The 23,332-nt window shown below is 46.4% G+C and overlaps 2 protein-coding genes across 5 annotated transcripts in view; both read right to left on the reverse strand.

Annotated features, from left to right (window-relative positions):
- Positions 1-1,290, reverse strand: part of RAB10 (RAB10, member RAS oncogene family) — an 81,708-nt gene extending 80,418 nt beyond the window's left edge. For 3 of the 4 annotated variants that reach the window (XR_014839455.1, XR_014839454.1, XR_014839456.1), the window contains exon 1: positions 623-1,290. Coding sequence is in view for 1 of the 4 variants with exons in the window: in NM_001243060.1 (NP_001229989.1) it covers positions 623-749 (127 nt within the window). In the remaining 3 variants the exon portion in view is untranslated. 4 annotated transcript variants of the gene reach the window in all.
- The window catches only part of HADHB (hydroxyacyl-CoA dehydrogenase trifunctional multienzyme complex subunit beta), a 602,797-nt gene that overhangs the window by 209,758 nt on the left and 369,707 nt on the right, over positions 1-23,332 (reverse strand). The gene's annotated exons all lie outside the window — the stretch shown is intronic.

Consider the following 23,332-nt stretch of genomic DNA (forward strand, 5'->3'; position numbering starts at 1 on the left):
TTTGCTTACCGCTTCTGTTGATGTCTCAAAAAGCACTGTGAGCCAACATACCAATAGAGTCCCACCCCAAGCACGAAGAGCCTCCGATTGTTTGACACATCAATGGATTAGTCAACGCGGGGCAACTCGCTTTTCCTTTCTAATTTGCTTTAATTATTCCTCACACAAACCCTTAAGTTTACTCTAAGTTATGACCATATGGAATCTTCTCTTTGCCCTCAAGTATATGAATTAAGGCCTTTGCCAAATGACTCCTACTGCTTCACTCCCAGCCATCAAAATAAATCCCTTACAAATATCGTACATCTAGTAACGCCACACAAACATGGAAAAAGCCAACCCAGTCGTTTAAAGAAACAGGGTTCTGGAACGTTGTTAATGCTGCATATTTTGTAACAGCAGTCACTGAGCAGAGTGGGAGACCTGAAAGGAAAAGAACCGATGGAGAGCATGGGAAGACCCCGCCCCAGAAAGCTCGAGGCTTTCAAACAGTAACTTGGGTCTGTCGCTTGGAATCGGAATCACTGAAACAAAGGCGTATATTACGCGAAGCAAGATGTCTGGAGTTAAAGAAACGGTTTGCAGCTGCAGAGACCGTACGCCATCCTCCCACAGGTCTTACCTATGGTGGAAATAAAGGTGGTGTTGAAGGCATCATCCGAAAAACGAAAAAGGACGCAGGTCTTCCCCACTCCCGAGTCCCCGATCAGGAGCAGCTTGAAAAGCAGGTCGTACGTCTTCTTCGCCATTGGGAGGAGCGGCTCAGGCTCTCGCCGCCGGCGGCCCCAAGGGATCAGTCCCTCTCACTACGGACAACTCCTCGCTCAGGCGTTCTCAGGCCGGAGGACCGGGGAGGCGTGGGAAAAAGGAGGGCTCGAGAGGGCGCGGGCGACCTAGGAACGGCTTCGTCGAGGAAGCCTCGACGGTGGCGGCGTCCGGTGCCTTCGAGGGCGGCGACCACGGCTCCGCAGCCTCTCCCAGCCGCTCCGCCCGGTTCCGGGGAGTCGGTCGGGACAAAATGGCCTCCCCTCCCCCCTCAGGGCTGCTCGGCCGGGACGCTCCCACGGGCTAGAGAGCAAGCTCGGCCGTCGAGGGAGCGCGGCGGGCGTGAGGACAGTCTGTCTGTCTCTCTCTCTCTCTCTCTCGAGCAGCAGCAGCAGCTCCGCGCTAGGGCGCGGCGACGGCAGCGAAGGAGGACCCGGAGCCGACAAGCTCAGCTACATAGCCACAGGAAGCCGAGCCGCCCCGGCCAGAGCCACCTTTTCCCCGTGCCCTCTCACGCCGGCGTGCGCGCTGCCTGAGACGCACGCAAGGACGTACGCCCGCCCTCTCCTCGCGCCCTCACTCTGCGGCCCGCCTCTGCGCACGCGCGCCAGGGGGTATGGGGGCACGCGGGGGCGGAGAGTGAAGCTCCAGCTCTCTGGGCCTCGGTCTAAGGCCGGGCGGAGACGAGAGAGAGGAGGGGCGAGAGAGGGCGAGGCCGCGGGCGCGCTCCCTGTGGCCGCCTGATAGGGTGCGCGGCGTTGTGAGCACGCCCCGCGGGGAGGCGCTGCCTAGTGACTGCGCAGGCGCGGCACGCTGGAGTAGCCCCTTGACTTCCCCCCGTTTTCCTCCCGGGATCGCCCTCCCGGCTGAGCGGAGGATGCTTTTCGCCGCGCTTGACGCGTGTGTTGAGCTGAGAGTCTTGGGGCAGCCACCGGCTTGGGTGGCCATGTGTTCCTGTGTAGCCATAGCCCGTATATGCTAGAAAAAGCAGCGCCCTGGGTCATTTAATAGCCTCTAAGCTAAAATGAGGCGCATTCAGGAGTGCCGTCCCTCGTGGCTAGTCATGGCCTGGGAAACATTACGGCTCCATCCCGGTTTGCTTAAGGAGCAAGAGTTGGCGTTCAAGATACCAGGAGTTTGAAATGGAAAAAACTGGCCGCGCTGCTCAAGCTGGGATGATGTAATCTGCCTTCTAGGGCGAGGAACAGAGGGCCGAGGATCACCTGGGCGTTGGGAGCACCTCCCGCCAAGTGGAAGCCTCGGTGCTGTGCTCTACATGGAGAACCAGCTCCAGAACTTTAGCCACCTTTCGGAGTAAGGACGGCCCAAGAGCACTATACGGAAGCGGGACCCTTCCCTTCGGCCGGAATTGAACCACCAGCGTCCCAAACTGAAGGATAGTGAAGCCAACCCCAACCCCAAGCTGCCTCTTCCTTGACTATCATTTCTTATGGCTAACACCCTTTCTTCCCTCTCCTCAGCCTCAGGTAGTTTAAATATTACTTTCTGTAGTTTAAATATTCATACTCCTGCCCTACCTTTTTTCTGGGTGCTTTGTGGCTCTAAAACACACCTAGGGTGTGATGGCAGAGTAGTCGAACTTGGTGGGCTGGTTCAGCCTGCTGCAGGAGAAAACCCTGAGACATCTTGAAAGCAAGAAACAGAGATAGAGAGAAGTAAAAACTGCATTTTTACAACCCACCCCCCACCAGCAAAATGTGTATTTATTAATCTTTTTAGGGCTGCATCTGCAGCATATGGCAGTTCCCAGGCAAGGGGGTGAATTGGAGCTGCAGCTGTCAGCCTAGGCCATAGTCACAGCAACACGAGATCGGAGCTCTCCTGGTGACTTACACTGAAAGCTTGCAGCAATGCCTGAGCGAAGCCTAGGATCAAACCTGTATCCTCGTCTATACTATTTGGGTTCATAAACCGCTGAACCACAACGGGGATTCCTGTTCATTTAATATGTAATTAAAATTAGTTTTTTGGGCAGTTAGGGTAATCGTGTTTCAGTCTCCCATTCTTTTTTTTTTTTTTTTTTTTTTTGGCCCACACCTGTGGCACTTGCACCGCAGCAGTAACCCCAGAACCACAGCAGTGACAACACCAGATCCGTAACCTGCTGAGCCACCAGGGAATCTCAGTCTCCCATTTTTGAAGACTTGTCTTATACTCTTCCTCCCCAGCTACCTCTAAAGCTTCATTTCTGAAGCTGCCTGTCTTCTCTAATAATCTTACTCTCCAGTTTGTTTCTGTGATTGCTCTTGTCACTTAAACCGTATACTCTATGAGTCATTCTTTCTCCAGTTTGGAATGTCTTATGAGGATAATACCAACAATTCTAAAATAGCCTAGCCATGCAAATCACAAATTGAGCTATGATCGGTGCTTCCCAGGTTTGTCATCATTTCAGTCATAACATTCAGCATGTCAGGAACATCTTCAGTGTTAGCTTCATTCTTCCTTTCAAAATAAGCTCGATTAACTCAAACCCCAATGTTGTGAGGCATTTTAGAAATGTTATGATTTTTAAATGTAGGAAGCCTAATTAATTCTACTACATAAACATTGGTGATAGTGGGCAGCTAAAAATGAAAATATTTTTTTTAAATTTATTCTTAGAATTCCCACTATGGCACAGGGGTTAAGAGTCCAACTGCAGCAGCTTGGGTGGCTGCGAAGGCAAGGGTTCGATGCCTGATCTGCCATAGTGGGTGAAGGATCCAGTATTGCTGCAGCTGCAGCATGGATTCAGTCCCTGGCTGGGAACTTCCATATGCAATGGGCACGGCCATTAAAAAAATAATAATTATTCTTTATCCCAATTGTTTCCAATGGTTTTATCAGCTAGAGTGCCTTTTCTCAGTGGACTCAGTATTCTGGAACTTTGGGAATTAATTATATTTATTAACAAATTTTATTTATTCTTGGGTCAGGATCCTAAAAGTTTAGAGCTGTCATAGCCTTTTTCTTTTTCTTTTTCTTTTTTTGGCCACAGTGTTCAGGGCCTTGATGTGGGATCTCCATTCCCAGACCAGGGATTGAACCTGAGCTATAGCAGTGAAAGTGCTGAGTCCTAACCACTAGACCACCAAGGAACTCCCTGTTGTAGCTTTTTGTTGTTGTTGTTGTTGTTGTTGTCTTTTTGCCTTTCCTAGGGCCGCTCTTGCAGCATTTGGAGGTTCCCAGGCTAGGGATCTAATCAGAATTGTAGCTGCTGCCCTACGCCACAGTAACATGGGATCCGAGCCACGTCTGCAATCTACACCACAGCTCACGGCAATGCCAGATCCTTAGCCTACTGAGCAAGGCCAGGAACCGAACCCGCAACCTCATGGTTCCTAGTCGGATTCGTTAACCACTGAGCCACGACGGGAACTCCTGTTGTAGCTTTTAAATCATAATTCAACTCCTGCACATAATTTACAGCTGAGTCTAAGGCTCAGAGAGGTTAGGGACTTGCCAGAAGTCATGCTGATAGTGGCAGAGCCAGCACTATATGCACAAGGGAAAAGGGAAGAAAGCCTCTCCAGGACATCATATTGCATGAAGGTGAGAAGTGGGAGGCTCAGCCAGTACCGAATATTTGGCTTCCCTAAAGTTAATTAAAGGTTTTGCTAGAGTAAGGCCTAAGCCTCAAGCCCTATCTGCCACTGAAGGCCACAGAGTGATCAAAGCATGAACTCTGCCTCTAGAAAAAAAAGAATAAAATGACAGTCTACGCAGACCTAAAAGGTAAACCCAAAGTTGCGAAGTAATATAATAGTTGAAACTTGGTGAAAGAAAATGCCAATTCACTACTAGCTTAGGGTTTATACCTTTTTAAACAATTGCTCCATGCAGGATCTGGTCCAAATATTGGCAAAACCAAGCGAGAAAATAGGTATATTTATATGCTCACACTAGAAATTAAGGTATTATTTCATGGTTCCAATCTTCAGCTTCAACTTCCAGAACCTGCCTCTACTGCATGTAAGAAACCCTTGCCTGAAAAGACATTGACTCAGGAAGGTGTCTGTCATTCTTCCCACATATATTTTTGAGTCTCTGTCTCTACCACTTTAATGCCACTTGCTCTCTCTCTTCTTAAGAATGCAGTCTTCCCTTGAATGGCAGCTGCACGGCTTGTCATCACCTTGAGGTCTCTGGACTTTGCCTGTTTACTGCCACCTAGTTCCTGTGTTCACACTCCCATTTTCCCCTTTGGGCCTTCCTTGAGGAAGGTCTTTGTTTGACCTTCCTGATGCTAAGTACTGATTGCCCAGAGGCAACCACTGTTCTTATCGCCACAGCTTGCCAATGTTCTCTGCTTGGTATCTTGATTTAGTCCTGCCTCCTGTTAGAGAATTATTGCCCCTTGAGCCTTCCCCAGCTGTGTTTGTCCTAGTCTCCTCCAGGAAAATCTCAGTTCAGTTAAAAAAATCACACATTTGGGGGAGTTCCCATTGTGGCTCAGTGGGTTAAGAACCTGACTAGTATCCATGAGGATGCGGGTTCGCTCCCTGGCCTCGTTCAGTGGGTTAAGGATCTGGCCTTGTCATGAGTTGTGGTGTAGATTGTAGATGCAGATCTCGTGTTGCTATGACTGGTGTCATAGGCTGGCAGCTGCAGCTCTGATTTGACCCTGAGCCTGGAAACTTCCATATGCTGCAAGTGCGGCCCTAAAAAGAAAAAAAAAAAAATCACATATATTTGAGACATAAAACACATCCTATTAACCCCTGGGGATCTCTTAGACGGGAAAAGTTTTCCCCTAAATCCATCTTTGCAACTTTATACCTTTTCTAAAAGTGATTATCAACCAAGCAAGACCCCTAGCCAGGCTAGAGACTGTATTTACATTGACATATTAAAACGTAAATATGTAAGTTAACCTCTTTTTTTAACATCTAACGGAAAAAGAATCATCCAAGGCAAAGGGTGAACTATATATTAAAGTAGTAACTGCTCATTCATTTTTAGAAAACAGAGAGCACCAGGAAATGAACAAACGTAGTGGTTCTCTGTGAAGAGGTGCATAGTAAACCCCTAGATGGATCAATAGAAAACAAGGCTATAAGGCACACGTCCTCTGTCAGAGGAAAATTGGGATATTTATGGCAGCAGGGTCAGAGCTCTAAAGAGAAAAAAAGGCTTTAGATAACTGAGAGTAAGTGCAGAGAGCACAGGGTTTGGCAACTTGACTTGCATGAGATGATTGGAAAAAATCCTAGACATCACTGAAAGGACAGAATAGAGTTGGAGATAAAAGGCATTTCCTAAAGGCAAAACCCAGGGGAGCATTGGCAAAGTGAAGAAAGAGGTCTGCTCACAAAAGACCTGGAACCCAAGTGGACCAGAAACTTAGATCTCTCCAGAAAACTGTATCCCAAGTGTCAAGACCTAGAGACAGGAGTTCCCGTCGTGGCGCAGTGGTTAACAAATCCGACTAGGAACCATGAGGTTGCGGGTTTGATCCCTGGCCTCGCTCAGTGGGTTAAGGATCCCGCGTTGCTGTGGCTCTGGCATAGGCCGGTGGCTACAGCTCCGATTGGACCCCTAGCCTGGGAACCTCCATATGCCGTGGGAGCGGCCCAAGAAATGGCAAAAAGACCAAAAAAAAAAAAAAAAAAAAAGACCTAGAGACAGATTCATCAGACTTAAAAAGACAATGACAGGAGTGGCTCATCAGGTTAAGAATCCAGCATGGTCACTGCTGTGGCTCTGGTCACCACTGTAGTGTGGGTTCTATCCCTGGCCCAGGAACTTCTGTGTGCCATGGGTTCAGCCAAAAAATAAATAAATGAGACAATGACAAGAGGGAAATGCTTTAACCCTCTGCTAAGCCAAGAAATACGAAGCTACACTTACAACTTAGAAATTCATAGGCTTGTGGCATGGTATAATGGAGTCACAGTGATCTGATCTTGAGTCCTTGCTCTGTCTTACTTTAGTTGGGTCATCTTAGACCATTACTTATCATTCTTTTTTTGTTTTTTTAGGGCCGCAGGTGCAGCGTATGGAAGTTCCCAGGCTAGGGGTTGAATTGGAGCTGCAGCTGCCGGCCTACACCACAGCCACAGCAACGCAGGATCTGCACCACATCTGCAACAGACACCACAGCTCATGGCAAGACCTTAACCCACTGAGCGAGGCCAAAGACCAAATTCACATCCTCATGGATCCTAGTCAGGTTCGCTATAGCTGAGCTATGACGGGAACTCCTACTTATTCTAAACTTCAGTTCCTCATCTGGAAAGTGAGGTTATCAGTAGCTACCCAATTCAAGCTATTGTAAAGACTTAAGGAATCGATGTAAAGAACTGGGCAGGAGGACAAGCAGTTTATTAAACATTGATTCACTTCCCCCTGCAAGATGTAAATCATCTAAGGAAGCACTGCTGTATCTCCTATAATACCCAACCCAGTATCTTGCATATGATAAGGGCTCAATAAATATTTGGATTGAATTCCATCTGCATTAGAAGAAAGCTTGGAAGTCATCTATACTAATTTCCTGCTCCATGGAGAAATGCGCTAAACAACCTCTGGCCCATTCAGCCTCTGAGTGAACCCGGCCAGTGAGCTTGCTGATGCCAAGAGGGCTGACTGCAGGGCTGGATATTTCTGACAGGAGAGTGTTCCACATACTGAGTCTAAGTGTGCTTCCCTCTAATACCAACCACTTGTTTTAATTCTGTCCGCTGGAGCACCGCAGAGTAAACCTTTCCCTACCTTCACATGACAGCTCTTCAGCTATTGAAAGATAGCATTGGCATTTTCCTTTATGCTGCTCCAAGCTAACTCTCTTCATATAAGGTGACCCTCAGATAACTTTGAGTGCCATCACTCTGATTTGCATATGTCCCTTTTAGAACATGACCTCCGTAATTAATCACTCCACTGGGTTGAGAAAGTAAGCCCGTGAAAATGCCCAGATCAGACTACCACCAGGCTTACCATAGCAGTAAGGGATACTGTCTAAGGCTGAGGTCGGTCATTTGGTGCCTGATTGTGAAGAAACTGCCTTTATCAACCAGTAACCATTAAGTTACTAAAGCCATTCCATCAGTTATCATATAAATTACACTTTACAAATATAAACCTAAAATAGACAAAGGAGAGGAACGGGCAATTCACAGAAGTAAGAGAATACATGAAAAAAATGTTCACATTTACTTGTCATCAGAAATTCAAATTAGAACAACAAGATAAGTTTTTTTGCTCATCGAATGGCAAAAATTAGAAAGATGGATAATATCAAGTGTTGGTGAGAATATGGAGCATCAGGAACTCTCATGCATAGCTGATGGGAGTTCAATTTGGTCCAGCCATTCTGGAAAGCAGTCAGGCAATATTTAATAGATGAAGTGCATGCCTGTGATGCAACAATACTACTCTTGGGTGTGTCTCGGAGAAATTCTCACATAGATTCATCACAGCTTTCTTTGCAGCAGCTAGATGTTGAAATCAATCTAAGTGTCTGTTGCTAGGGGAATGAGTAAATAAAATGTGGTGGCTGCACATTGAGTTAGTCTAGATCATTAAGAGTAGACTTGGGTTTGAAAATTGGCTAATTTGAAAACTCAGACCCAAATCAAGATTTTTATCACTTCAGGAGTTCCCATCATGGCTCAGTGGTTAACGAATCTGACTAGGAACTTCAAGGTTGAAGGTTTGATCCCTGGCCTTGCTAAGTGGGTTAAGGATCCGAGCTATAGCTCAGATTCAACCCCTGGCCCAGGAACTTCCATAGCACGTACAGCCATAAAAAGAAGAGGAAAAAAAAAAAAGGAGTTCCCATCGTGGCTCAGCGAAAACAAATCTGACTAGTATCCAGAGGACACAGGTTCAGTCTCTGGCCTTGCTCAGTGGGTTAAGGATCCAGCGTTGCCTTGAGCTGTGGTGTAGGTTGCAGACGAGGCTCAGATCCCACGTTGCTATGGCTCTGGCGTAGGCCGGTGGCTACAGCTCCAGTTAGACCCCTAGCCTGGGAAAGTCCATATGCCACAAGAGCAGCCCCAGAAATGGCAAAAAGACAAAAAAAAAAAAAAAAAGATTGTTATCACTTCAATTTATTAATAAATTAGCAAGTACATGAAGAATAATGCCTTCCTAGTTCCTCACAGACACGTGCCCAAATTCTAGTGATCAGTTTAGGCCATTCAGGGGGAGAAAATTGGTCTAATGAGTTCAAAGTCAGGACTAAGTTTTTGTAAGATTAGGCTTTGGGAGGGGCTAGGAGAGCATTCATGGGTCTAACATCTACCATGTAGGAAAATTGCTGTTATAAACCATTGGGTCTATAGGCAGACCTGCCCGTGCCACAGAATACTGTATAGCAATGTGAAACCACCAGCTAGCTACACAGTCAGCAACTAGGGAACCGAAACAAAGGAAACACAAACTGATTTATAGTACAGTGCCATTCATGTAAATTAAAAACATAAAGCTATACTATTTAATAAGGATTCATACATATTTAATAACATCCATCAAACCCGTTAGAGGAGGGACCTGTGGAGAGTGAGGGCAATGAAAGAGGAAGCAGGGGAAAATAGAAAATGAAATAAAAGAAGATGAACATTGTCCAAACTACAGATGTCAGTAGTCAATGTGCTAAGAAATAAGGAAGATGATTAATTCTGCCTCCAAAATCTAAATTTAATTTTTTTTTTTTTTGCTTTTCAGATCTGCGCTTGAGGCACATGGAGATTCCCAGGCCCGGGATCGAATCAGAGCTACAGCCTCCAGCCCATGCCATCACCACAGCAACACCAGACCCTTAACCCACCAAGCGAGACCAGGAATCGAACCCGTATCCTCATGGATACTAGTCAGATTCGTTTCCGCTGGGCCACGAAGGGAACTCCCAAGATCTAAAATTTTAAACAAAGTTCAGGTGAGGAAGGGATTAAAATTGTACATGGAAGAGTTCCCTTCGTGGCTCAGTGGTTAACAAACCTGACTAGTATCCATGAGGACTCGGGTTCAATCCCTGGCCTTATTAAGTGGGTTAAGGATCTGGCATTGCTGTGAGCTGTGGTGTAGGTCAGTGGCTACAGCTACATTTCAGCCTCTAACCTGGGAACCTCCATATGCCATGAGTGAGGCCCTAAAAAGACCAAAAAAAAAAAAATTTTGATAAATAAATTAAATTAAATAGTACGTGGAAATAGAGGAAATTGGTATTAATACTCCTTGTAGATATCAGAATAATAGCCAAGTGAGAAAAAGAAACCTAAATATTTGGTTTAGTTTGATAAAAAGACTACAGATTCTGGCTGTTTGCTTTCACGCCTAATTGCCACATAGCATAACAATAGACAGATTTTACATTTGTGACAAATTTATTTGACCACGTTGATTTGATCACGGAAGCCTAGACTTCATGGAATTGTCTGTTCACAAATTTTGTACTCTGCTTTCAGCTGTCACCCGTCAGCCCTTGCCCAGCCCTGTCTGGTTCCAGCTTTTCGAACTAAGCACCCAGTTATTTGCAGGCTGCCCCACCTCTTTCCTGGAGGCAGAGAGAGGGTAGAAGCACAGGGTATCAGAAGCTCTCATGCTACATACCAGTTGAGTGAGACACTGCCAAGATAATATCTGAGCTCAGACATCTCTTTTGTCCAAAATACCCCTAGGAGGAAGCCGGGCTCTCTCCCATGTAGCTTGCGCATCCAGCGTTCCACTGTCTTTTGCCCTACCTCAGGGCTGGGGTATCCCTGACAGCCAAGTGGAGATTCGGTTTCGTTGCCTTGTTCCAAACAGTGCTTACCAGTCCCTACCCCTCACCCACGTTCACACTCACTTCCTTGTGTATTGAACAAGGTCTTTGGCTGTGCAGCACTGAACTCCCTTCATTCTATTACAAAAATCTCTACCATGAGTTTTCAGTATGCAGAACCCTCCTCCCACTATTTTCCCTTCCCCAGCCCCACCTCTATCACACCCCCAAACACACATCCAGGCTGTGGAGACAAGAGCAGGGCTCTTAGTCTGAAGCACCAGCCCCAAACCTTGACACAGGGGCCAAGGACACAAAGGAGCAGACACAGTGGGACATGTACTGAGAAGGCAGTGGGGTACAACAGCAGCACCTGGCTTCCAGAGCATCTGTGGACCCCAGAACTAGGTGGTATCCTCTGTCCACTGCGGGCCACAGGCTGCAGAATCTATTGGTGTCCAGAGAGGGCAGTGAGGGCCTCCTGGTCTGGCCTCAGCGTGCATGTGTGGCCTGCTTCTGCACCCCAATTCCTTAGTCTAGTTCTCCAGCCTCCCCAGTAATTCTGAGCGCGTCCTAATAGCCTTTCAGTAATTTTATTTTCTGTTTCTATTTGCCAGAGTCTGTCTGTGTCGCAACCAAGATTCCTGACTGACACATTTGTTTCTGGTAGAACTCCTACGGTGACCCCAACTTTGCCTGACATTCCCACCACGTCCATTTTTCCTGTCCCATCTCACGCTGGCGTTGCCACTTGGAGCTGCCATACCTCTGCTCAAACCTGGCCCCTGTCTGCCAGTCTCTCTCCCAAGGCCACTGTAATTTTGAGCCCTCTTCCCCGTGTCCCCACTGCCTCCCTCTAGCCCCGGTCCTAAGGCTCAGGCACCCTGGGCTCCCACCCATCCAGAGGCCTGAGCAGCTGGGCAGTCATCCTAACCCTGTTACGATGTCAGCACTAGACTTAGTGCCGACAAGGGAGAGACTCCTCAGGTGCTAGAAGGGAGGGTCACTGGGAGGAAAGAGGGGCACAGGCAGAGATGGGACAGTAGCAGAGACATTGCCAATTTTTATATTTTATCTAGTAACACAGTTGTCATTTACTGAGTTCCTGCATTGTTCTGGCCCTATATATGCATGACCTTACACTAATACTTTGAAGTTGAGACTATCGTAATCCCCACTTTCAGAGGAGGAAACAAGAGCTTTGGGATTTGTTTTTTTCCCCCCCTTTTCTTTTTTTTCTGAAACAAGTGTTTAAAGAAGTGAAGAGGTAGCGATCTCTTATGACTCCGTGGATTGGTTGGTGTTGTCACTTGTCACTGCAGTGGCTCAGGTCACAGCTATGGTGCAGGTTCAGTCTCTGGCCTGGGAACTTCCACAAGCCACAGTTGTGCCGCCTTTCCGCCACCCCCCCCCCAAAAAAAAGGAAGAAGCAGTAAAGGCGGATAGAATGAGATGATGCCTGGGATCTCTTTTCAAATAATTGGAGGAATGGGAGATGAGTAGGATGTCGATGAGACAAGATTGCCTGTGGGCTGTTTAAGCTGGATAACAAATATATGGAAATTCATGATACTGTTACATCTAATTGGTTTGTATTTGGATTTTTCCATAATTCAAAGTATGTTTTTTCTTTTAAGTTAAGAAACTCAATCAAACTCATACCAATAGTATGTGATAAAGTTAGGTTTTGACTGCAGGCCCTGCTTACTTCAGCACCTACTCACTTAACCTCTACACTGCATTGCTGGCAAGGTACCTAAAAAGATCTAAGGGGCAACGATCGCTATTTAGAGGATTCAAAGGGAATTCAGAAGACCCTTGACTAATTTCTGCTCCTGTTTTCTAGGTACATTAAGGCAAGAACCAACAGGGCATGGCCAGGCTATTAATTCCGTGTGCCTACAGCTTATTATGAAGAAGATGCATTCGTTTTCTCTGCCTGCTTCTGAGTAGGTGCAGAAGCAGCCCATGAGAGAGCCGTTGGCAGCCAAAGTTTTCTAAAAACACCCAGGCAACAGCTGTCCTTGGCTGTCACCTGACTTGCCAGGCCCTGAGTCAGCACCACTCCCCCACCCGGCCTCCCCTGCTGAGCCAGATCTGACTTGCCCTTTCCTGGCTGGGCCAAACCGGTTGGGCCAGCCCTGCCCCATCCCAGCATCCTCCTCAGGAGGTGACTTCTTGCTCCCTTACTGTCACCTGGGGTCCCACCCTTGCACTGTGCTTGTCATCCAGAGCAGCACCCTCATGCCTGAAAGTTTAGCCCTCCCTGAGGGGAGTTGAGAGACCACCCCTGAGCTGCTGGAGACAACGGGGAGGCTCTGGAATTGGTCCCTGGGCCCTAACATCTCCTTCTATTTACCGAAGAGCATCATCCTTCTCTTGGTGACTCTGGGATTTGCTTTAGGAGAAAAGCAGAAGAAAATACAAAGACTCTAGAGGAGGATTCCACACCCAGGTTCAAGCCCAGAAGAGAACAGGGCTGGGGCAATCCGAAGACCAAAGTCTTGGCCTGGGTTTTTATGGAGAATGTTCCTTGTCCTCTTCTCATACCCTTTTCTCCGCCTAGTCCTGAAGCTTCTGTGAGCGCTGACACAATACATCCCCCAGGTGTTGGTGCCCTGTGTCTAGAGGATACAGACACTGACCCCTTTGCTAAGTCACTAAGGTTGGCCTTCTCCCTGACACCAGCTCCCTCCATCAGGCATCCTGGACAACCTGCTCTGAATCCTGGCCCCAGACACTTAGGTATGTGTGACTTTGGGCTGATAACTGACTTCCATGAGCTTCAGTTTTTATATCTGTAAAGTAGGAAGGAAATATCTACCTCGTAGGTTTATTGTACGGATCAGAGAAAGTTGTGTGTCTGTAGCACTCAGTAGGTGCATGGCACCCATCAGTCTCCTTTGCTCTGCCTGGGGATTGGCTTCTGCTCAAATTGGACTGACTGCGAAGCTTTCAGGCCTGAGACCAAGTGCTGCCCCAGCTCTTAGGACTTGACGCTGGGCATTCAGACCTACTTTCCCTTGATTTCCACGTGGGCCAATCATTTTCTGATCATCTGCCAGCACAGACCACACTACACCACTGTCCTGACTCTGCGATTCTACACATTTTTTTTCTTTTTAGGGCAGCACCTGTGGCATATGGAAGTTCCCAGGCTAAGGGTCAAATTGGAGCTGCAGCTGCCAGCCTACACCACAGCCACAGCAACTTGGGATCCGAGGAGCATCTGAGATCTACACTACAGCTCATGGTGACGCCAGATCCCCAACCTACTGATTAAAGCTGGGGATCGAACCCACATCCTCATGGATGCTGGTTTCCACTGAGCCACAAGAGCTCTACTTCTTCCCTTTCTTTAGCTTCCAAACTCTTTTTTTTCGGGGGGGGGGGTTGTCTTTTTGCCTTTACCAAGGCCGCTCCCTTGGCATATGGAGGTTCCCAGGCTAGGGGTCGAATTGGAGCTGTAGCCACCGGCCTACGCCACAGCCACAGCAACACCGGATCTGAGTCGCGTCTGGGACCTACACCACAGCTCACGGCAACACTGGATCCTTCACCCACTGAGCAAGGCCAGGGATCAAACCTGCAACCTCATGGTTCCTAGTCGGATTCATTAACCACTGTGCCACGACAGGAACTCCTAGCTTCCAAACTCTTGAACGTGAATGTTCCAGCACCCATTCTCCCAGCATCATCTTGTGCATATCCCCAGTTTCTAAAGACCCGCTGCCTTGAGTCTCCCTCACCCAAATAGATAGCTAGCTCCCCCCTCTCCCTTCTCCCTTGCCCCTTTTCTGGCCAAGGGGAAGGTGTTACAGCTTTCTGACCAGGATCAGGGCTTTGTCTAAGCACACCAGTGTTTAGTCCCTCTGAAAATGGACTAGGAGCCACGATCGGCCCAATATTCCAGGTCTGGTTTGATCTGGTATGGTAGAAAGCCTACCACACCTCATGGTGTTCATAGTACTGGGGTTAATGTAGGCTAAGTATATAATAGGACTTAGGTAACTGCATCATGGTGTTGACTGTTTTAGGTTTGTGGCCAACTAAAAATCCTAGACTTTTATCTATGAGCTACAGGTGTATCCAACATTTTATACTGTTACTGCTGATTTTATAAGATCTGATTTAGTGTTATGTCTATTCATCTCTACTAACATTTTGTTGTCAAGATTATTTTGGTGTGTTAACAAATAGTTGCAAAGAAAAAAGTGGCAGGGGGGCAACTTGTAGAATAAAGGAGACTTAACATATGAACCAGTCACAGTGTATGGGCTTTGGATCCCAATTTAAACAAACTGAAAAAAATTTTTTCTTAAATATTCATGAGACAATTGGAAATTTGAAAAATGGATATTTTATGATATTAAGTAAGGAACTGCTGGGTTTTCTTTTTAGGTGTGATAGTGTTAGAGTTTTGTTCTTTTTTTTTTTTTTTGCTTTTTAGGTCCACACACCCGGCGTATGGAGGTTCCCAGGCTAGGGGTCAAATCGGAGCTACAGCTGCCAGCCTATGCCACAGCCACAGCAATGCAGAATTCGTGTCCACTGCATCATGACACGAACTCCTAGAGTTTGGTTCTTAAAAATAGGATAGGAGTTCCTTCTGTGGCGCAATAGGTTAAGAATCTGACCGCAGGAGTTCCGTCATGGCGCAGTGGTTAACGAATCCGACTAGTAACCATGAGGACACAGGTTCGATCCCTGCCCTTGCTCAGTGGGTTAACGATCCGGCGTTGCTGTGAGCTGTGGTGTAGGTTGCAGACACGGCTCGGATCCCGAGTTGCTGTGGCTCTGGCGTAGGCCAGTGGCTACAGCTCCGATTCGACCCCTAGCCTGGGAACCTCCATATGCCACAGGAACAGCCCAAGAAATGGCAAAAAAAAAAAACAATATGACCACAGTGGCTCAGGTCTCTGCCGAGGCACAGGTTCAATCTCCACCTGGCAGAATGGGTTAAGGATCTGGCGTTGCTACAACTGTGGCTGGTGTGGGTCATAGTTCTGGCTCAGATACAATCCCTGGCCCAGGAATTTCCATATGCCTGGGGTGTAGCCAAAAAAACAAAAACAAAAACAAAAACAGGTGTCTGGAATTTGCTTCAAAATGAAAGAAGGGAAGTTTGCATGGGGGAATAGGAGAATCAAGATTAGGCATGAGTTGAGGAGTTCCTGTTGTGGCTCAGAGGAAACAAATCTGATTAGTAACCATGAGGTTGCAGGTTCGATCCCTGGCCTCACTCAGTGGGTTAAGGATCTGACATTGCCATGAGCTGTGGTGAAGGTCACAGGTGCGGCTTGGATGCTGTGCTGCTGCGGCTGTGGGATAGGCCAGCAGCTACAGCTCCAATTCAACCCCTAGCATGGGAACCTTGATATGTCTCAGGTGCAGCCCTAAAAAGAAAAAAAAAAAAAAAAAAAGATTGGGCATGAGTTGAAAAGTGTCAAAGTTGATTGACTGGTAGATGGGATTTATTATACTGTAATGTCTACATTTGTGAATGTTTGAAATTATCCGAAAGAAAAATTAAAAGAAAATTATTTCGGAAGTTCTCTTGCAGTGAAGCCAGATAAGGATCTGGCATTGTAATGGCAGTGGCTTGGGTAACTATGGCATAGGTTTGATCCCTGGCTCAGGAACTTCCACATGCCACAGACATGGCCAAAAAAAAGAAAATTATTTTGAATCTTGCTTCTGTTATCCAGTATGTAAACTACTCTTAGTCCTGTAACCTCCTCCATCTAATGAGTGTGATTTCTGTATCTGTATATAAGTAGTTAATAAACAGTTCGACCAGGTCAAGACTAAGAGCAGACCTTTGTGACCCACCAAGAACCGCTAGATTGACCTATTTGGGGTCCTTTTTGGAAACAGCCAATGAATGAACCATGACTCCACCTTAGCTCAGTTATCCAGTCATTGTTTACAAACATATCATGAAAGACTTGTCTAGTGCTTTGCAAAAATCAAAATGCAAAATGCCCAGGAAATGCCCCTCGTGGCTCAGTGGTTAACAAATCTGACCAGCATCGATGAGGACACAGATTCAATCCCTGGCCTTACTCAGTGGGTTAAGGATCCAGCGTTGCCGTGAGCTGTGGTGTAGGTTGCAGACACGGCTGGGATGCTGCGTTGCTGTGGCTGTGGTGTAGACTGGCAGCTACAGCTCTAATTTGACCCCTAGCCTGGGAACCTCCATATGCCATGGGTGCAGCCCTAAAAAGCAAAAACAAAAAAACCCAAAAAACAAAAAAAGCAAAATGCCAAGCATTACTCTTATCTGCCACTTTTGCTATCTATTTTTTTAAAATAGGTGTTTTGATCCATTTGTTTAAGTGAATTAATGTTGGTTCCAACTATCCATCTTTCTTTTCTAAAACACTCAATTGTTGGAGTTTCCTGGTGGCTCAGCAGGTTAAGGATCTGGTGTTGTCACTGCAATGGCTCAGGTCACTGCTGTGGTGCAGGTTTGATCCCTGGCTCAAAAACTTCTACATGCCATGGGCGCAGCAAAACAAATCAAAAATAAAAGCAAAACACCCAAAGACAGCTTGTTTTAAATAGCCCAGTTTTGACATTTATAGTATTAACAGTAACGTCCTATATCTTGTCCCCTACCCTAATGGTGGGCCCATATCCTCCCTGGCCACACATATAACCCAGGCCACAACAGTCAAAGTCTAATCCTGGATTTTTGTAGGGAAGCACAATCCTTCCCCACTAAATTAGTTTGTAATCCCATAGATACTTGTGGCCATCTCACCATCACTCGGGGAGAGACTGCCAAAAAATGAAGCTAACACAGAGGAAAGCAAAGCCGAAGGATAGAAAGAAAGGATTCTTGGATTACATCATTCGAGCCTCACGACTTAGCTATGCCTAAAGCCAACAACCCCTGTAATTTTCAACTTTGTGAGCCAATATATTCTATTCTTTTCTCGAACCAGTTTAAGCTGGATTTCTGTCACTTACAAAAGAAGTCCTGACTAATACAGTGTGTGTGTGTGTGTGTGTGTGTGTGTGTGTGTGTGTCAGTTGAGCAATGAAATGCATAATATAAAATGTTTCCTTTTGTGTAAGAATTGTTTATATGTTCATGTTGCATATGCAACACTTTAAAATAAACCTTTTTTTTTTTTATCTTTTTGTCTTTTAGGGCCGCACTGGCGGCATATGGAGGTTCCCAGGCTAAGGGTCAAATAGGACCTGTAGCCGCTGGCCTACGCCACAGCCACAGCAACGCAGGATCTGAGCCTCACCTGTGACCTACACCACAGCTCACGGCAACACCAGATCCTTAAGCCAATGAGCAAGGCCAGGGATCGAACCCAAGCCCTCATGGAGGCTAGTCGGGTTTGTTAACCACTGAGCCATGACGGGAACACCTAAAAAAAATTTTATTGCGTATCATTCATATACCACAAAATTTGCCCTTTGAAGTATATAATTAAGTGGTTTTTAGTAAAGTCACAGAGTTGTACAACTATTACCACCACCTTAATTTTAGAACTTTTTCATCACCCTCAAAAGAAACTATCCATTAGCCATCTCGTCCCAATGCCGATGCCCCCCACAACCTTCCTTTAACCCCTACTTTCTTTTTTCTTTTTTTTTTTTTTTTTTTGTCTTTTTGTTATTTCTTGGGCCGCTTCCGCAGCATATGGAGATTCCCAGGCTAGGGGTCGAATTGGAGCTGTAGCCGCCGGCCTACGCCAGAGCCACAGCAACGCGGGATCCGAGCCGCATCTGTGACCTACACCACAGCTCATGGCAACGCCGGATCCTTAACCCACTGAGCAAGGGCGGGGACCGAACCCGCAACCTCATGGTTCCTAGTCGGATTCGTTAACCACTGTGCCACGACGGGAACTCCTAACCCCTACTTTCTGTCTCTGAATTTGCCTATTCTGGACGTTTCATATAAATAGAATCATATAACATGTGGCCTTTTGTGACTGGCTTCTTTCACTTAACATAACGTTTTAAAGGTTCTTGCCTGTTGTAAAGTAGATCAGTACTTCATTTCTCCTATAGATGAATAATATTTCATTCTGCGGATAGACTGCATTTTGTTTACAGTTCATTATTGATGCATATTTGTGTTGCTTCCACGTTTTGGTTATTGCAAGTTATACTGCCATGGACATTTATGTGCAAATTTTTATGTGAAGGTATGTTTCGGTTACCTTGGGTCCATACCTGGGAATAGAATGCCTGAGCCATATGGTGACTTCCTGTTTAACTTCTTAAAGATTGTCGAACTATTTTCCAATGTAGCTATACCATTAAATTCCTACTAGTGGTATATGAGGGTTCTAGTTTCTCCATATCCTCAGCAACACAAGTTATGGTATGTCTTTTTTATTTTAGCGATCCTAATGAGTTGCTGGTGAGCTGTGGTGTAGGTCGCAGATACGGCTCAGATTCCGTGTTGCTGTGGCTGTGGTGAAGGCCAGCAGCTGTATCTCCGATTCGACCCCTAGCCTGAGAACCTCCATATGCCGTGGGTGCCGCCCTGAAAAGACAAAAAGACCAAAACAAATAAATTAAAAGAAAACCAAAACACCATCACCTAATACAACATCAACAAGATTTACTTCTATTTTGTCTTTGAAGCATTTTATAGCTTCTACATGTAGGTCTATGATCCATTTTAAGAGGGTTTTTTTGATATGGTATGAAGTAGGGTGGTCCAACTTTATTATTTTGCATTTGGCTGTCCTATTGTCCCAGCACTTTTGTTATATCCTTTCCTCAGTGATACAGCATTGTTTTTGTAACCTTTTTTTTTTTTTTTTTGCTTTTTTTAAGGGCCCCACCTGCGGCATATGGGAGTTCCGAGGTTAGAGATGGAATGGGAGCTACAGCTGCCGGCCTACGCCACAGGGGCAGCAACTCAGGATCCAAGCCACATCTGCGACTGACACCACAGCTCATGGCAACACCAGATCCTTAACCCACTGAGCGAGGCCAGGGATCAGTCCTGAAACCTCACGGTCACTAGTTGGATTCGTTTCTGCTGCACCACAACCAGAAGTCCTTTTTTTTTTTTTTTTTTTTTTTTTTTTTTGTAAAAGCGTTTTACTTAGAATGATATTAATATGAGTTTATATTTTCAGAACACACCCAGTTGCTTCTGTGAGCGATGTGGCATGCTAGAAATGGGTGAGGAGGGTGATTTTTCCTGTGGGTAATTAAACATTTGACTATAGGACATGATGAGCATGTGTACCATGCTGCCCAAATGTACCTACGCATCATAATCATCTGGGGAAATTTTTTAAAATGGGAATTCCCAAGCCCCGCCCCAACCTACAGCATCTGAATTTCTTGGCAACATTCTGTATTTTATATATATATAACATCATAGAACATTAGGGCTGGAAGAGCCCATAGAGTCATAAAGTCACCTCATTTTCTTTATTTTTATTATTATTATTATTATTATTATTATTATTATTTTGGTCTTTTTGCCTTTTCTAGGGCCGCTCCCGCAGCATGTGGAAGCTCCCAGGCTAGGGGTCGAATCAGAGCTGTAGCCACCGGCCTATGCCAGAGCCACAGCAACGCGGGATCCGAGCCGCGTCTGCGACCTACACCACAGCTCATGGCAACGCCAGATCCTTAACCCACTGAGTAAGGCCAGGGATCAAACCTGCATCCTCACAGATACTAGCTGGGTTCGTTAACCACTGAGCCACAATGGGAACTCCCTTCCAGTACATTCTTATTCAACAATATATATGACTAATGAGATTTTACTGAAAGCTTCATGGGAAGATAGAGAAGAGGATTACATCACAGACCATGATGCGAAACTACGTTAGATCCCTCCATTTGACTAGCTAGACCTGTTCTTCCTCCCAAAGTTTCCTCTCTTGGTACCATACTGTCGGGTCTCTCCTCTTCATCCCTCCTTCCAAATAGCTTCAGAAGTTCCTTCTTTTTTCCAAACCATTCAGCGATGGTCTCAAGTTAATACACACCCAACAAAGCAAAATTACCATAGCTTCCCAAAAACTAGCCAGCTGTTTTTCCTCGAGCATGCTCCTTGGGAAAATGAGAGGTGTCTCTGTTGATCCCATGGTCATAGAGCAACATCATATGATTTATCATATCACAGATATCTCCTGAAAGCTGCTTAAGAACTAGACACTGGAGGGAGTTCCCACTGTGGCTCAGTGGGTTATGAACCCAACTAGTATCCAGGAGGATGTGGGTTCGATCCCTGGCCTTGCTCAGTGGGTTAAGGATCCAGCATTGCCGTGAGCTGTGGTGTAGGTTGCAGACACGGCTGGGATCCTGCGTTGCTGTGGCTGTGGGGTAGGCCAGTGGCTACAGCTCCAATTTCAACCCCTAGCCTGGGAATCTCCATATGCTATGACTACGGCCCTAAAAAGCAAAAAAAAAAAAAAGATCTTTAATTGTAGAGGTCAAAGCACAACTCCTGAGGCACTCAACTTCATAGTCTTCAGTGTCTGTGTTTCAAAGCTCCGTAGGACACATGAAAAAGGTCCCTTATTTCATTTTTTAAAGATAAGGAAACTGAGGTCCAGTAACAATGAGTGACTTTGCAACTCAGTGGAAGGTTTTGAACTGGGATCTAGGGTGGTTTATTTTAGCAGGATATGTGAAATTATGGCTGAAATCTCACTGGGAAGCCACAGTGGAAAATGTAACCAATAAGGGACACTCTGTAATCCCGGACACTGTAACGTGAGGTCCAGCCTAAAGGACTGAGGCGTTAGGACTGATAAGGAGCACGGAGAAGGGGGTGTGGGAGGGGACGGACCATCAGTGTTTCTCCCACAAGGACAGGAAATGGATGGCAGTGTTGGGCAAGGCAGGATCCTGTTTGGCAAGGACCGCTGTCCCCATGTGGGAAGGCATGACTCATGGGGTGCCACGGTTCAGGGACACAGTCTCTTAAGATCTTCCAAGTCCCCTTAGTCCGACTCTGTATTTACCAAGCAACTCTCAGATTTACTTTCGGCTTCTAAAGTACGCCTTCCCACAGAGTAAAAATGTGCTGACTAGGGTTTCTTCAGGCCTATTGTCAATTATATTTTATAGGATGAATGAATAATGCTGTATCTCGTCACTCCCTCATGAGTTCAGTTTAGAGAAAGTTTATTCATTCAATATCAATTCCACAAGGGAATTCCTGTTGTGGCTCAGAGGTAACGAACCCCACTAGGATCCAGGAGGACTCCAGTTCAATCCCTGGGTTAAGGGTCCGCCGTTGCCATGAGTTGTGCTGTAGGTCGCAGATGAGGCCCAGATCCTGTGTTGCTGTCTGTGGCTGTGGTGTAGGCCAGAAGCTGCAGGTCTGATTCAGCCCCTAGCCTGGAAAGCTCCATATGCCCTAACAAGACCAAAAAAAAAAAAAAAAGTAGCAAGATGTAATGGAAAGATGAGCAACCTTTGAATATCAAAGCACAGGAATGCAATTCCTTCTCTGAGTCCTCAGCATAGGCCAGATGGAAAAGGAGGGGCCTGGGAAGGAGCCATGCTAGGCTGCAGTCTCCTGCCGTTTGTTAGCACCAGTGTGAACTAAAAGACTGACATCTGTGCTGACCCGGGAGAGAGAGTGCCAGAAGGAAGAAGGAGGCCTCGGGTGGTCCAGTATAAGGGACCAGGGGAAGCTCTATCTGCTGTATGAGGTGGGCTGGCCCCAGGGATGGAAGCAGCCAATATGGGGCACTTACCTAACCCCCAAACTCCTCCCGGCACTGTGTGGAAAAGTTGACGTGGAGACTTGGTACACTATAACCAGCATTTGGGAGAGTCGGGGAAGAAAAGAGATTTTCTGCCTCTACTTATTATTTCTCAGGTGCCTGGAAGGGGTTTCTCCTCAGGAAGTAGGAGATGTTTTCGGGATCTTTACCCAGGGCCACCAGGTACAGTTGTTCAGAGAGTGCACTGCACAAAGGCATTGCCTTGAGGGAGGCAGCATTCACGGCCAGATAGACATATACCAACCCGACTGAGAATGGGCAAGCAGTTGTAGACGTTCTAGGCCATTGCTTAGGCCTCCTGCCTGGAGCAGCCCTGTGTGTGTAAACCCCCACTTGTACACACAGCCATCACAGACTTGACAGCAAAGGCTTGCACACATAGCCAGTGCACAGCCACGTCTGTTTCAAAGGCACTGTGGGTGGGCCTGAGGTCTCTTTTCTCACCACCTGTTGCTCCAGAGGCCCAATTTCTAACACTCTGCCCCCCCCCCACTCTAAACTTGACATAGTTCACCTAGGAAGTTGGGGGAAGGGTGAAGTTGTGGTGGGTTCACAACTTGACAAGGGAAAAGAAGTGGCATTAGGCTATGTGTGAATGAGCAAGGGTATAAATAGGCTGGAAACCAGCCATAGGTGCTTCACCCTAAGACCCTGACAGGCTGCCAGGAGTCTGGAGTTGAGTCAACACATGCTACTGCACAGCTTGTGCCAACAAAGTACTGACTTAAAATGTTTCTGTTTTGGGTGGGGTTTTTTGCTTTTTTTTTCTTTTATTGAGGGCTGCACTCACAGCAAAGCCGGATCCAAGCTTCACAGCTCACAGCAACGCCAGATCCTTAACCCACTGAGCGAGGCCAGGGATTGAACCCAAGTCCTCATGGATACTAGTCAGGTTTGTTACCACTGAGCCATGACGGGAACTCCTTAACATATTTTTAACTCGAGGAAGGGAACATTTTTCCTAATTTGCAGAACCTAGTGGCAGCCCTGGCCTTGCCCTATATATTTCCTCCCTTCTTTTTACATCTTAAAAAGTTGTATAACTTCTTCTTCCTCTTGGGTTCCAAGAAGACAAGTTCTGAAAGGCAAGTTTTCCTGTTTCCAAAATCTCAGCGAG

The sequence above is a fragment of the Sus scrofa genome, chromosome 3 (assembly GCF_054392235.1).
Source record: "Sus scrofa isolate SSC_HxYL_T2T_F1_AM1 chromosome 3, Sscrofa_HxYL_maternal_Yorkshire_Landrace_v2.0, whole genome shotgun sequence".
Taxonomy (NCBI): Eukaryota; Metazoa; Chordata; class Mammalia; order Artiodactyla; family Suidae; genus Sus; species Sus scrofa.